Source organism: Oreochromis aureus, linkage group 5 (genome assembly GCF_013358895.1).
Source record: "Oreochromis aureus strain Israel breed Guangdong linkage group 5, ZZ_aureus, whole genome shotgun sequence".
Classification (NCBI taxonomy): Eukaryota; Metazoa; Chordata; class Actinopteri; order Cichliformes; family Cichlidae; genus Oreochromis; species Oreochromis aureus.
The window spans coordinates 7,315,997-7,331,226 of NC_052946.1; the positions used below are offsets into that span (position 1 = coordinate 7,315,997).

Genomic DNA, 15,230 nt, shown 5'->3' on the forward strand with positions numbered 1-15,230 from the left:
CGCTAAGCTCGGACAGCGTGTCCGTGTTCGGGCCGTGGGGTGAGAAAGCCGAGAAAGACAAAGCTGTTTCTGATGCGTGGGGTCCGCTCTGTGTTTACGTCTTTGTGTGGAATCCGTTAATGAATTGATATCGCTTTATTCAAGCTACTCACCTCTCTCTATCCACCTGCACTTTCAACTGGACCACGGCCAATCAGAGAGGTCCCGCCCCTGACTATCTCTGATTGGTTTAGTCCACGATAGGGGCATAATATGTGTCTGTTGTTGACCACACTGAGAGTTGCCGAGATTTTATTTATTTATTTTTTTGGTTACCCGAAAATATTTTTTTTTTAGTGCCACCACTGAAAAATGCGACCAAATTGGTCGCACTCTAGAGCCCTGACTCTAAGAAGTTGGACTCGGAACGCACGGGGTCGAGTAACTAGTTAGCATGTCAAAGTCTCGTTTGTTATCGGAATTAAACAGACAAATCGTTCCACCAACTAAGAACGGCCATGCACCACCACCCACAGAATCGAGAAAGAGCTATCAATCTGTCAAAACCCTTCTCAAGTAAATTTAAATAAATCTAAGTGTTGGAAAAATGTAGTTCTAAAAGTACTTTTATTGGACCATGTTAATTCACTCATGAGCTGCTGTAACATGAATCAAATGGCTGAATTGCCACCTCAGCATACAATAAAGTTCTATAGAGTCTTGCTAATGACCCACTAATTTTATTCAGGTATGTTGCAACAGGGACACACGGAAAAGTTTCAGGACACCGGCCCTCGGGGACTGGAGTTAGACACCTGTGCCTCAGACCAGCAGTCTCCAACCTTTTTTGCGCCACGGACCGGTTTATGTCCGACAATATTATAAATACATAAATACAACAAAATAAAACCAGTACCGGTACCAAAAAAAATACGATTTATTCATAACACACGGGAAAAGAGCCAGGGAAACCGAGTTAATGATAAAAATGATTAAAAAATAACACTAAAAACCGATAAAAACCTTGAAAACCATAAATTTCACACCCGAGCCTCAACTCTCCAAACGACTCACAGACCAGGGGGTTGGGGCCCACTGCCTTAGGCAGTATCTTTCAATGCAAGGCATCTGCTATGCAAATGATACCCGACTTTATTTATGCATAAAGCCAAATGACACACACTAATTAGTTAAAAAGCAGGAATGTCTTAAAGACATAAGGACCTGGATGACCTCTAATTTCCTGCCCCTAAATTTAGATTAAACTGAGGTCATTGTACTCTGTCCTAAAAATCTTATAAATATGGTGTCTAACCACATACTTGGTCTAAATGGTATTACTTTAGCCTCCAGTAACACTATGAGGAATCTTGTAGTCATTTTTGACCAGGTTATGACTTTTATTGGGAATATTAAACAAAACTGACACAACAGGCTTATTTAAAAGTGAACTGACAGGCAGTGGCAGCCTCTCTACTTTTATGATTAGGCTTAACACTTTCCTTTTTGCTAAAGCATATAGTTAGGGGGTGGATCAGGTGACCCCGAATCCTCCCTTAGTTATGCTGCAATAGTCTTGGCCAGCTGCTATTATCAATCTCTGACTGTCTTCCACAGTGTGTCTTCTTTCCTGTCTTCCTCTCATCACTCCCAACCAATCACAGCAGATGGCCACCCCTCCCTGAGCCTGTTTCTAATTGAGGTTTCTTCCTGTTAAAAGGATTTTTTCCCTTTCCACTGTTACCAAGTGCTTGCTCATAGAGGGCCATGTGATTGTTGAGGTTTTCTATGTTGCCTCTATATTATTGTAGGATCTTAACCTTACAGTATAAAACACCCTGAGGCGACTGTTGTTATGATTTGGTGCTATTTGAATAAAACAGAATTTAAATATTGATTTATGCATGTCTTTATCAATCTATCATCTTGTCTATGTTTTTTCTTCAGAAACCAAAAAAATCGAGAGAAAAATATTTGTATTAATATTAGTTTATGTAGTTTTTTTTTATTTTAAATTAAAGTGTATTTAAGACAGGACGTTTTATTATTAGGGATACTGAACTTTTAACAGAAATTGTGCTACAGAGTGGACATTTGGCGTTTGCCATGGGAAGGTGTGACAAAAGGAAGGAATAGACCGTTTAAAAAGGAAGAACCTGGAAAATTATTACAGAGAAAATGTACCTGTGTCACACTTACCAGCAGATGGCGGTAGACACCAGCCTGTAAGCTTTACAGGACCCACAATTAGACAAGTAATATTCATAATAATGCTGAAATACTCGGGGGCTAGGGGCTCACACGGTTGTCAACTTAGCTTTCTGTTGCTGTCAAACGTCAACAATACATCAGTACATTCCTGTACAGCTCCTCTTCCATTCACTCCTGTCTTGATTTAGGATTAGCTGTCTTACGGAGACGCCTGTAGGCCCCCAACTTGTTTTAGCGTCACCTTAACTGACAGTTGCTACTTATTTTTTACGCAGGTGCGCGTTTAATTCTGAAATACTTTATTTTAAGCGGAATATTTTGACTGCATAACAGTTCTTGTACTTTACGGCATGTAATTACCCAACCTTGTGACGTTTATAGGTAGATGCGTTTTATAGCACGAGGTTTCCCGAGTGGGAGGGGTTCTTCCTGCATGTAGTGATTAGCAATGGAGCTCACGGTGAGCGCGGTGACACAGATCGAGCGCACCCACCGTAACGAGACAAGAAATGGTAAAAGACGTTTGGCGCGGTTGGTAGACTAGCTGGTGACAGCAAAGGGAGTAGATCCGGGGATAGACCCGCGGCTCGAGTATATTTTTTAGAAGTACTTTCTCTGGGAAACAGACTCGAGATTTAGATCTGTTCTCGAGTTTGTACAGAGAGAGACGGTTTGTTCGGTTTTTATCCACCAGCCGTAGCCAGCCGTCTACCTAAGCTTGCCCTGCGCAGGCAGACAGAAATATCTCGAAAATGCCTCCCGTCGAAAATGACAGCGGGAAGAAGGAACTCAAATCTCAGATACAAGAGCTTATCGACTCCAATCAAGTGATTGTGTTCAGCAAAAGCTACTGCCCATTTTGTGTAAAGGTAAGGCGTTTGGTTTGTCGTAGACGGTAGACGCTCCGCGCTGGTCAGAAACTTCCACCTTCTAACGCGAAGTACACGGGCTTGGTCTAATTGCTGGTTTGGCCTTGCTGCGTTAGTACAGTCATCAACTTTGGTGGCTAAAAGTTTACTATTACGCATAAGCTCGCTAAATGACAAAAACAAAACTGAACAGCAAAGCCTTTAATATAATTTACGTTAGGTCGACAATGGCGGAAGATGAATGTCCAGTGTTATACATTTAAGCCTGGGACGCTTTTGCCGCCTCTGAACCAGCTCTTTGGAAAGTCAACTTTACGTATCGTATTGTTCTTAGTTAACTCTGCTAGTGATTAGCTACAATGCGCTGTAAATTCTGAACGCACTGTATTTACAAAGCTGCGCTAATTTATTTAAAATTCATACTTTTCTCCCATTTTAAAATGCTGTCTTCTGCCGCCATAACCTGGACACAAAGGCTTACAGTTACAAGATGAAGTATTTGTTAGTATGAAATGTTCTAACGTGTGGACAATGTTGTGTGCGTTTGATGTAGGATTAATCTTTTTACCTTATTTGTGTTTTCAGGTGAAAGACTTGTTCAAAGAACTGAAAGTCGAGTGCAATGTGGTGGAGCTGGATCTTATGGGTAAGACTTGCATTGTGAGGTAACTGATAGCCGCTGTGAGGGATATTTAATGTTTGTTAGCAGCTGTTACACTCTGTGGCTGCCCATAAGTGGCTTTATGTGTATTATTCAAATGGTGAATAACTATATAAAAAACAGCTGGGAGTTTTGTAAAGTAAGTGCTTATAGTTAGTTATAGTGTTGTATGATGTTTTCCATTTAAAGGCTTAAAACTGCAGATTCTTTTGAGCAAAACAAATATGTATCACTTCTTACAGCAAATGAGTGACAAAGATGCAGGTATAAACAGGGGATTGACCATCTTTGTCTGTGACCTGGTAGCAATTATATAACTAAAACAATACATGTTTATTGTTTGCTTTATTGGCTATTTTAGTGTAGGTTTTTAAAAATTCACTCATGACAGTCCAGCTGCTTGTTTAAGGCCTGTGTTTCTAATTTGTCTGTTGAAAGCCTCTTCCTGTTTAATGTACATTTTGCTTTGTGCTGTCAGTTTCAAAGCCCTTAATTTAATATATTACATTTTCACAGTAGTGAATTTGCTTTTCTGTTCACATATCGGAAACGTTGTCCTATACTGGTTCACCATGTTAGTCCACACGGTCTGGGCTGTCTTTGTAGAAGCACAAAATGTGCTGAGTCATTCACCGAAGATGGCCCTGTGCCATTATCTCAGTGCACTCGTACCTCACTGCTCCTGTCTTGCTGAGTTAATTGCCAAGGTTTAATGCTAGAGATGGGTTGCACGCAGTGGATGTTAAACGTTAATCGGTGGAAAACCTAACAAACTTAATTACCAGTGGCTATAATTGGTCATAATGTGCAGTAAAAGTCAGCACAGAATCAGCTAAGGAAATTGTTTATTACAGCAGTACACATTACAGGTTTACCCTTCCCTTTTGTTGTTTGTATTTCATTTGCACATCAAAGATGGTATAAACACACAATTCATGGCTAAGTTTCAGCATGTGAAAAACTTGTTGCCATGCATAACCTTTTTTCCCCCCTCCTTCAGATAATGGGACAAGCTACCAGGAGATGCTGCTTGAGATGACCGGACAGAAAACGGTTCCTAACGTTTTCATCAACAAGAAGCACATCGGTGGCTGTGACAAAACATTACAGGTAAGCAATGAAAGTCGTCTTGCAGCTGAGATGTTGCTAACACTCATTTTTGTTTTGCTTTTTTCTTGTGGCATAAATATGACATAGTGTCCTCTTCTCATAACAGAAATAGGTTGGTTATTTTTGTCACAACTGGAAAGAGGTGAAAACAAACCATGTGGTTGTCAGCGTATGATGCTACTAAGCCAAGCTGTAAGAAATTCATTGAAAATGTAAAAAAGAAAAAGATTTATGGTGATTATTCCATCAGGGGTGCATGAACAGGGTGGGCTATGTCGTCTCATACACTTCGTACAGCTGCAGGAAAAAGAAATGCTACTGTATAAAAACTTTAATGAAAATATTCAGAAACATTCAGTAAAATTGCTGCAGCTAATCTTTGTAGACCTAGTTACTTGTAAATAATAATGTTATCCCGACCGGAAGCATCACCCAGAGACTTGAATGGCAAAATTTACCTGTCGCCCAACACACTGCTCATACGAATCCACATCAGATAATGGATGGCAGTGCTACTATCCGACTTGTACTGGGATATCTGTTAATAGCAACACCTGGTATGAAAAAGCTCAGTGTACCCTTTGTTTTTGTTGTTTTTTTTTTTAATTGTAACTGTGTTTGAAATGATTAGCATTGCTAAGTGCTACAGTAACAAACGTTGTGTTGCTGTTTGTGTCAGGCCCATAAAGACGGCAGCCTGCAGCAGCTGCTTAACGGCGATAATGAAGACTACGACTACGACCTGATCGTCATCGGAGGCGGCTCTGGAGGCTTGGCCTGCTCAAAGGTGATGTCAGAATTCAATATTTAGCTCCGATTTGACTGCTTTGTGTGAACTGGGGATCCCACAGACAGCCATGCTTTTGTACATGTGTGGGGTTGCAGAATTTCAGACATTTGCATGCTTTGTCTCTGGGAGGATTGTTAGCGGGAATTTGACACACTTATATGATAAACAGGACGCAGGACAGAAACTAGAGTACTAGTGTAAATGACAGGAAAACAGAAAAATGTGAAGGCTAAAATGTGTGATCATAATGAAATGTAGTGCAAGGTGGTTCTTGATCTGTGGTTTGTTGGTGATTTCTCAGAACTAGTGTGAAACTAATGCTGATGATGTAATTCACTTACACCACTTCTGTTTGCTCCATAAAACTGTGCAACACAGCAGTAAGATATATTCTTGTAACAACAGGAAGCTGCTATACTGGGGAAGAAGGTCATGGTGTTGGACTACGTTGTGCCCACACCAAAAGGAACCACTTGGGGTATGATACTTCCTTTTAGTAAAACGTTTGACGCAGGATTTGTCTGGATCTGTTGTGGCTGCTAAACGACAGTTTTACTGTGCTCTGCTGTGACGATCAGGTCTTGGAGGAACGTGTGTGAACGTGGGCTGCATTCCCAAGAAGCTGATGCACCAGACAGCCTTGCTGGCCACGGCCATGCAGGACGCGCGCAAGTTCGGCTGGGAGTTCGATGAGACAGGTGAGGGCTCAGGGCACCGACCCAGGAGGTCACACAGGGGTGACATCGCACCAGCTTGCCGTGGTAAATCAGAGGCGAGCCCATTTAGGAGGCACCCCGTAGTCTTTCCACTGCTTCTACTGATGAGTGTCTGTTTCTGTCTTCAGTGAAACACAACTGGGACACGATGAAGACTGCTGTTAACAACTACATTGGCTCCTTGAACTGGGGCTACAGGGTATCACTGAGGGACAAGAATGTCAACTATGTCAATGCCTATGCAGAGTTTGTGGAACCACACAAAATCAAGGTAACTGACTGCTTTAAATGAAAATGAACCTTCAATAAACTCATGCAGAGGTTTAGTCGTTTCATAACTGAATAAAGTCTTCATTCTCTACTTGCTCATGTTACCATCTCGCAACCTGTTACTAATCTGTGTAAGCTGTCAGCTTAGAAATCATCCTGTTGAATTAACTGTTATTTTCGTCTGTCCTGAACAGGCTTTTCAAAAATACTTATCGGTGTTTAGAAGTTGTTGGCTGTCGTTGCAATCACCTCACTAGTTGCACAAAAAGCAGATGTTTCAGAAACATCCACTACATTGAAAAGACTTCCTGTTATGTTGCATGTGTATCAAATATTTGTTTGTGTTTCCTGACAGGCTACAAACAAACGAGGGAAGGAGACGTTCTACACAGGAGCCAAGTTTGTTTTGGCTACGGGTGAGAGGCCACGTTACCTGGGCGTTCCCGGAGACAAGGAGTACTGCATCACCAGGTGACAGCACCGTGCAGAGTACACAGAATCTGACAAACTATGTTATAGTGTGTGTGAGTGACTGAAGCTCCATCCAGAGCTCCTTTTTAGACCAGTGGTTGGGTTCATGGGTGTCTGAAATAAGTGTCACTTGCTAAGGGTGTGATCTCTGAAAACAAACCTGCCCTTTAATGATCCAGCAGGTTGTTGTGCCTCAGAGCAGCCGTCTGTCTGCCTGCTCTGTGAATGCTGATGTGAGATTATCCTCAGGTGTCTTTGACGATTATGCTCCTGTCTTGGCAGAGAGGCTCATTTATTCCACAAGATCTTAAACCAGAGCTGTCTGAACAATGTAAGAAACAAGCCTGGGCTTGGTAGGGTTTATTCGGGGATTCTCTTCAGATCTCACAGCTGTTGTTGGACAGTCAGCCAGATTTGGTACTTTTGTTGTCAGCTACTGAAATTAAGCTACACATCCTATAGCTTACGCCTGAAAACGGATAGGATAAGCAGTAATATGGGATATGGTTGGATTTATTTGTTGTGACATGAAATATTTATTTATGAAATATTTGTTTATTTGCAAATCTTTGAAAAAAGGAAATGAATTTAAACTTTTTTCCTACAAGCTGGTCACTCAGAGTGCAGGGCAGCGCTGAGCAACATCATGAACCTTGTTCTATTAAATAATCCAGTGTGGCTCAAGGCTTTAAATAAGGATTAGATAGCATGTCTCCACACCCTGTGAGGTAAAAAGAAAAAATAACCTGAAGATCTAGATCAGAATCAGCAGAAGCCAGTGTCACACCTGCTAAATTCTTTGTATGCAAATCTAGCTGCACAAAAACCTGCTTTAACTTCACCTTGTTTTTGTTTGTTTTTTTACAGTGATGACCTCTTCTCGTTGCCTTACTGCCCGGGGAAAACTCTGGTGATCGGAGCGTCCTATGTGGCGTTGGAGTGTGGCGGCTTTCTGGCCGGCCTCGGGCTCGACGTCACCGTCATGGTACGGTCCATCCTGCTGAGGGGCTTCGACCAGGACATGGCCAACCGCGCTGGCGAACACATGGAGGGGCACGGTGTTAAGTTCCTCCGTAAATATGTACCCACAAAGGTGAGCGTTAACACAACCTGCTGTTTGTGATTTAGCTTATTGATCTCAGAGTATGCCTACATGCATTGGTAATAGCTGTAATCTTTAATGTTGTCAGGTCATGTGCTTAATAGGTCAACATTAAAAGCCTTTGATTTATAGTGAACGCAGGAGGTGATCAGTAGACTCTGATCAGTGTATATTTGAATGATGTTTTAAGCCTTTTCTCTTCAATTATGTGTGTCAGATAGAGGAGCTTGAAGCAGGAACTCCTGGCAGGCTGAAGGTAACAGCTAAGTCCACAGAAACCGACGAGATCATCGAGGGAGAGTACAACACTGTATGTATCGCTTCGGTTTTCCTTCACCCCTCTCTCTGCTCCGTCGTCATGTATTTCCGTCACAAGAGTAATCGGTTTCTCTCACAGCTTATTTCTGTGAAAGCAACTACATTTAGTATTGCAATAAACACTATTCTGTGGGCATTTTAATATTAATTGGGCTCCATAGTGTTTAGGGTACTTTTTTTTTTTTTTTTTTTTTTTTTAAACCCCCATTTTTACAGTTTAACTCAACCAAATATATGATGATTTTACATCATCTGTGATATGTTGAGATACTGCCATGTAATCATCAGCTCTCATGTTAGTCTTCAGAAGATGCCATGTCTCTGAAACAATTGGCAGTGACACTGTATTAAAGCTAACAAGCTGGGATTTTTGTTCTTCAGGTGTTGATCGCAGTGGGCCGAGACGCATGCACAGACAAGCTCGGCCTGGACAAGGCAGGAGTCAAAGTCAACCCAAAGTAAGTTCAGTATGTTGTTACCTGCGAGGAGGCCATGTTTCGAGTGTATTTGCATGTGTCATTAAATCATCATCAAACTTGATAGGTCAAACCTTTTTTGTGGCTTCTGTAGGCATGTAGACTGGGGTCGAGGTCTGAGAAACTAATGATTGTGACAATCTGGTGTGTATTACCAACACATGGAAATTTTAAAATCTTTATATGGTATTAGCCTGTCACATTTGACCTCTGGCCTCTCCTTCAAGGTCAAATGAGATCAAATGAGATCAAACTTTCATATTATGTCTCATCTTTAAAACTATTTTTAAAAGTCTGCATCCAAATATCATGTGAGACTTGACCTCTGACCTCACATTTACATTTCACATCTGTCTTTCTGTCAAATACTGTAGTATAATATTTTACTGCACTGCAAACTTCTTGAAGACCAAAGAAAACACAGTGAATATACAGAAAATACAATTAAAAGTAAACACCGCCCAGGGTGAGCTGGCTTGATGGAGGTTTGTGCTCTCTGAGTGCTTGTACATGTGTTCCCCTGTCCCTTTAATACTCGCAGTACAGTCACGGTGATTCAGCAGTTCTTGCTGCTCAGGGCTCTGTGCGTGGTGTGAGTGTTGGGGGAATTTGGTGGGGAGGTGAGTGGTTGCTTGTGGGTAAGATGAGAACACTGCTGTATATCACATTGGTATTAAGTGACAGAACAAAGGAAGTATCTATATTAAAAAGGCTTTCTGCTCTGAGTGCACATGTTTCTTTGTTTTGTTTGTTTTTGAAAGAGTAAAAGTATAAAATTAGTTTTAGAAAAACATTCTCACAGACTGACACCTGCAGGTCATTGTTGATGCTGTTGATACCAGCATATAAATGCAGTGTTTTCTATAAGGCTTTCTTTCCACTCTTGTGTGAATAACTGAATGGCTGAGCCTGTGTTGTGAGGCCTGCAGAGATTAAGATGGCATGAGTCCAGCTTTAAAGAGTGTTCTGAGTCATATGGCCCTGTCTCATGACCATAGCAATTTTTAGTTGAAGCCCACCGTTAGCCAGAGGGCTTCTGTGCTCAGAGGCCTGTGGCTGGTTTGCTGGTTCTGCTCCTGCGCAGTGCAGAATACTGCCAGTGATTTGGATACCACTACAAGTGTGCTTCTCCTTTTTTGCTAAGTATGAATGACCTCATAGCCAGTTATTCATTTCTGCTTTGTCACTGACACACCGCATAAACATTTATCTGTGTGGTGCTCTTTAACCTTGTTTCCTGCAGGCTTTTTGTTGAGTGTATAACTTTCTTTGGTGCTTTCTATAATGGTCCCCAGTCATCTACACAATGTCAGGCTTATTGTAAAGATTTATTATAAAGAAAATATTTGTTATTCAGTTAAAATGAATTTGTAATTTTCTATTATTGTTACACCCACTTAACTTTGAACTTCAACAGTCAGATATTTATTTTGAAGTCACAAAACGGGATAAAAGTCTTAAAGGTATCCTCAATGATCCCATCCTGCAGGAATGGAAAAATTCCTGTGAATGATGAAGAGCAGACCAACATGCCCCACATCTATGCCATTGGCGACATTCTGGAAGGCAAGTGGGAGCTGACACCTGTAGCCATCCAGGCTGGCAAGCTGCTGGCCCGACGCCTTTACGGAGGATCAACGGTCAAAGTAAGTACAACGTGACTGTCATGATTTCTGACTGTCATACTAAAATCTCTTTGTCCATTAAACTACAACCAACTCAATATTGCCAGACATAAAGTGTCTGAACAGTCTCTTAGTACCTATTTAAGGTGCATAAAGACCAGTTTCGTAGGATGGAAACTGAATGTTAAGGTGCCATTAAGACTAATAATCTTATTTTAAAGAGGTATATTGTTAAAATCTGAAGGAAGCCATTGAAAGGGAAGGACATAAAGAAGGTCAGAATGTTTTGTGCTCCACATGATGAATCTGGTGTTCCATAACAAGATTTTGTTAATCACTAACCAAACGCTGTTTTGCAGTGTGACTACATCAATGTTCCCACCACAGTCTTCACCCCACTGGAGTATGGTTCCTGCGGTCTGCCAGAGGAGAAAGCCATCGAGCTTTACGGCGAGGAAAACATCGAGGTAACAGCTGAATTATTGATGACACACGGGGCTCGGCTGACTGTGCGCTCTGGTTGCTGCTTTCAGATTGAATGAAACTGTCTCTAACTTACTTGGTTGTCAGAGCTTGCCATCATGCAAATGCATGCATTTAGTGTTTTATTCCACAGTCATACAAACTCTTCAGTACATCTGTGAATGCGGCCTGATGTTGGACAGCAGAACGGCATTTGTTTTGAAGCTTTTACATTCATGTGTTTCTGGTCTCATGTTCAGGTGTATCACAGTCTCTTTTGGCCTCTGGAGTTCACCGTACCCGGCAGGGACAACAACAAATGCTACAGCAAGATCATCTGCAACAAACTAGACAACGTAAGATCAGAGAAACTAAAATGCAACCGACAAATGTGCCTGAATCTGTAGCAGCCACCAGCCTGAGCTCCTGATTTTTTTTTAATTTTTTTTTTTTTATTGTTTATGCCACTCTGCAGGATCGAGTCATCGGTTTCCACTACCTAGGACCAAATGCAGGAGAGGTGACGCAGGGCTTCGGTGCAGCCATGAAGTGTGGTGTCACCAAGGAACAGTTGGACACCACCATCGGCATCCACCCAACCTGTGCTGAGGTAAAAAGACAATGCTGCCACTTGATTTACTTGGGTATCTTTCTGTCTTAGTGGACTGCCTCAGATCCTGCATTTATTTATTTAGGATGGGGTTTTGTTTTTTCGTGAGACACGTAGCCAGCATCCAAGAATTGGTCCAAACCTGGGCCATCTGTAAAAGTTATCGCCACCCTGCCGGGTTGGCAGGTGGCCTAGACACCCAACTGGATACGAGAACAAGGCGACACAGGATTTTTAAATTGATTTTTTTTTTTTTTTTTTTTTTTTTTTTTTTTAAATTAGACTAATCTAAGACTGTAAAAAGACTGCACAGTTCAGTGTCAAACCACTCCAGGTCCAGTATGACAACTAATAACTGTTAATTTCCACAGCATTTTGCAATAGCACTTTCGTCAAGCCAGTAAGAACAGGAAATGACACTGGAGCTGCCTTTAGCACACAAACTGCACAGCAAATATGCTGAAGGCAGAAAGAAAGCTGTGCATGTCTGCAGTTGTCCTATCAGACAGCCAGGATAAGAAACAAGGTCCAAAGAGCAGCCATAGACGGCTTGTTTAAAGTGCTTGCATGTCTGTCTTTAGTGGTCTCACTCTTTTATCATGGGCTGGAACAGGATATTCATCGTGTGTAGCACTTGGTAGTTCTTAAACAGAATCAGTGTCTGAATTGTTTGAATATTGTGTGTGTGGTGATGCACGCTTGGGAATAATTGGTGTAATTAGGGGGTATGATTATTCATTATGTTAATGCGTGCTGGTGCTAATGGCAGTGCATTAGGCTGCTGAGGATCCTCTTGTTTGATGGGTTTACATCATATTTATTTCCATTTTCTTACCTTTTACCCCAAATATGTTCATCTGAAACAAACAACAGTGCATTGATGTGACAGCCTGGTATGAAGTTTCATGTTTGGCTGTAGATGAATAAACAAACAAATAGAACTAAGAACAATCCCTTTTCAACCAATGAGAAGATGCCTGTGGCATTAAAGATGTTAATTATGTTCCTGTGTCCTCTTTACCTTCTAGGTCTTTACCACTCTGGAGGTAACCAAGAGCTCTGGTGGAGACATCACACAGTCCGGTTGCTGAGGTTAAACCCTGCTCGTTTAGCAGGCTGCTCTCATGTTAGACTCTCCTACTAAACCTTTTCCTCTTGACTCCCAGTCAACCTTAACTTCAGCCTCACCTCCAGCCCCTCCCTTTACAGGGCATTTATTTCTCAGGAGCACCTGAACATGTAAAACACTCAATCTGACTGGGAGTTATGAGGTAAATGGAGTTGGTCAGGGCTGAAGATCTGCATGTCTTCTGCTCTGGCTGAGGGAGTCTGATGTGAAAGCTGCCTGCTGAACAGCGGGGTTACTCTCCTGATGTTTCTATTGGGCCCCACCAGCGTGTCACTCTCAGAGAAGCCCAAACACACACCATTCCTCAGTGTGTGTTTGGGCTGTTTTTGACGTCCTTACCCGTAACCTCAAATAATTGGGTGGGCAAGGATCGATGTCCCTCTGTAGAAGCACCTGATGGTGGCCCAAACCCTTCGTCCAACCCCCCCGCCCCCCAGATTGATCTATTATAAATTGGCTCATTACCAGGGTTTGAAAAGATGCACAATTCTGGTGCGTGCATAGGTTATCACCATGCCTTCATCATTCCATACATCCTTCGTACAGGTTTATAAGTTGAGCTTGACTTATATGAATATACATGTCTTTGTCAATATTTATCTTTGCTTTGTGGAAGCACCAGAGTTGTCAGTTTTCAAGAGAAGCCTGTGATGCATCAAGAGCCTGGAGACTGTTTCAAATAAGCAAATGGGAAGTTTCCACCTGGATTGCTCTGGTCGTGTTTTTACTCAGTTTGTACGTCAAAAACTCAGTTTGTAATTTAATGACTGCTTGTTGCATTGTGCTGTCTCATATGTATGGTAAAGCTGTATGTCGTTTGGAAGACGGCGCTGCTGTTGCTGTCAACGACCTTTCATCTGTATAAATGGCTTGTTTGTTTGTGTGGAACTTGTAGAGACTACTCGGCGTTAAATAAAGGCATGTCTACCTTCAGGTTTCGTCTGCCTTTGACTCGTGTGACCCAGTTTGGACTTTTATGTGTGAAATGATTTCAGGATTCTGAAACAAGAGAATCTGCTCACAGATTTCCATCTAGGTCAAGAATAATAAAAGTTTAAAAAAAAAAAGTTACAAGTTACTTAGTCATATGGTACTTGATAGTTTTCCATTTAACTTCAGTGTTTCTGCTGAAGAATATGTCATAGGATTTAACTGGACTGATATACTCGCAACACTCTGGCAATAAACTGGTGTACATGGTGTGACCTGGTTAAAATGGAACTTTAAATCTCACATTGTAGTTAAACTTTGCTTTTAGATCAGTTGCACACCACACTTTTTAATTTGTCATAATTAAAAAAAAAAAAAAATGTCATGTTAGTCTGGCAGTACCATCAGCAAACATCTTTTTTTCCTTCTGCCCAAAAAAGAGAGAACACAGACTTTACTTTAGAGCCATTAGACCATTGCAGCTTTTGCTATACTGGTCCACTTTCATTTTGCATTATTACAATCAGAACAGACAAGACTGGTGAACAGGAAAGAGAAGTTGGGGAGGAAGTTAACAGAAGAAGAGGGATGGAGAGGAAAAAACACAAAATCTGCTTCATCACCTGCTGGGGAAAAAACAACACGTGAATGTGTAGTAGTAAATATTAAATGTTACTGAGCTGCACACAGTAATAATACAGACATGCTCAGAGGCAGCAGCCAAGCGTCTGAGGAGGCTACCTCTGTGAGCGCGCTTGTGTTCAGAAGGTTTCTCCATCTAAGTGTAATAGTAGGTAGGGTAGGGTAGGTGTGGGGAGCCACAGCCCTGCCCCCCAGGACACGAAGCAGGCATCAAGAGGCCCCCAAGAGTACGAGAGTCCCAGGAGGACCACTGCAGGGGGCAATTGTGGCACCCACCTAGAAAAGACCGGGGTCATCCAGCAGCCACAAGGGGCTGCAGCAGTGATCCCGCATGTAGCTACGCCAGAGCAGACCCAGCCCCAACCAGGGTCGATGTAGTCTTTCACCCTTAAATCATATCTTTGTATCACCCTGCATGGGAACCATATAGTGGTCAAAATGCAATGAATGAATTATGTAAATACTCCAAAAATGTAGCAATACATAGTAAAGCTAATAATAATGGTTTTAAAAATGCAGTTAATCTATACATTTTTCTTTTTGCAGTGAACTCATTAAATATATTCTGTGAGTTAATATCCAGTTTTCCATTTATTTATGTCATACCACATAGTTCCAGTGGTCTCGGTGCTGAAATAAGCAGAGGCGGATGTTTGGAGTGTTGCATACATACACAGGTACACCAGATGAAAATCATCCCGTTGAAGTGGTCAGCCTATTCATGTGGCCTGCATCAGAGAGCTGCGGGGAGATAATAGCATCATTTCCTCCAGGTTTCTGTGGGACTATTCAGCCTCCACAAGTGGCGGTTGTGATCAATAGCAACCAGGCTGGTGTGAAGCCTTTGTTGGGTTCACCT

The 15,230-nt window shown here is 41.8% G+C and overlaps 1 protein-coding gene across 1 annotated transcript; it reads left to right on the top strand.

The window, feature by feature from the left end:
• Positions 1-2,683: 2,683 nt before the first annotated feature.
• Positions 2,684-13,732, top strand: txnrd3 (thioredoxin reductase 3). Its single transcript, XM_031748465.2, has 16 exons — positions 2,684-3,059; positions 3,645-3,705; positions 4,721-4,830; positions 5,510-5,617; positions 6,026-6,098; positions 6,199-6,318; positions 6,465-6,607; positions 6,962-7,077; positions 7,945-8,170; positions 8,397-8,489; positions 8,879-8,955; positions 10,463-10,619; positions 10,958-11,065; positions 11,321-11,416; positions 11,536-11,670; positions 12,699-13,732. The coding sequence occupies exons 1-16, from the start codon at positions 2,943-2,945 to the stop codon at positions 12,759-12,761; spliced, it is 1,803 nt and encodes a 600-aa protein (XP_031604325.1). The 5' UTR covers positions 2,684-2,942; the 3' UTR covers positions 12,762-13,732.
• Positions 13,733-15,230: the final 1,498 nt, after the last annotated feature.

Bases quoted from the DNA above. Each gene is read 5' to 3' on its own strand.
- txnrd3 (XM_031748465.2), top strand. From the start codon at position 2,943: ATGCCTCCCGTCGAAAATGACAGCGGGAAGAAGGAACTCAAATCTCAG. The intron at 8,490-8,878 runs GTATGTATCGCT...TTTGTTCTTCAG, and splicing joins TCGAGGGAGAGTACAACACT to GTGTTGATCGCAGTGGGCCG. The intron at 10,620-10,957 runs GTAAGTACAACG...GCTGTTTTGCAG, and splicing joins ACGGAGGATCAACGGTCAAA to TGTGACTACATCAATGTTCC.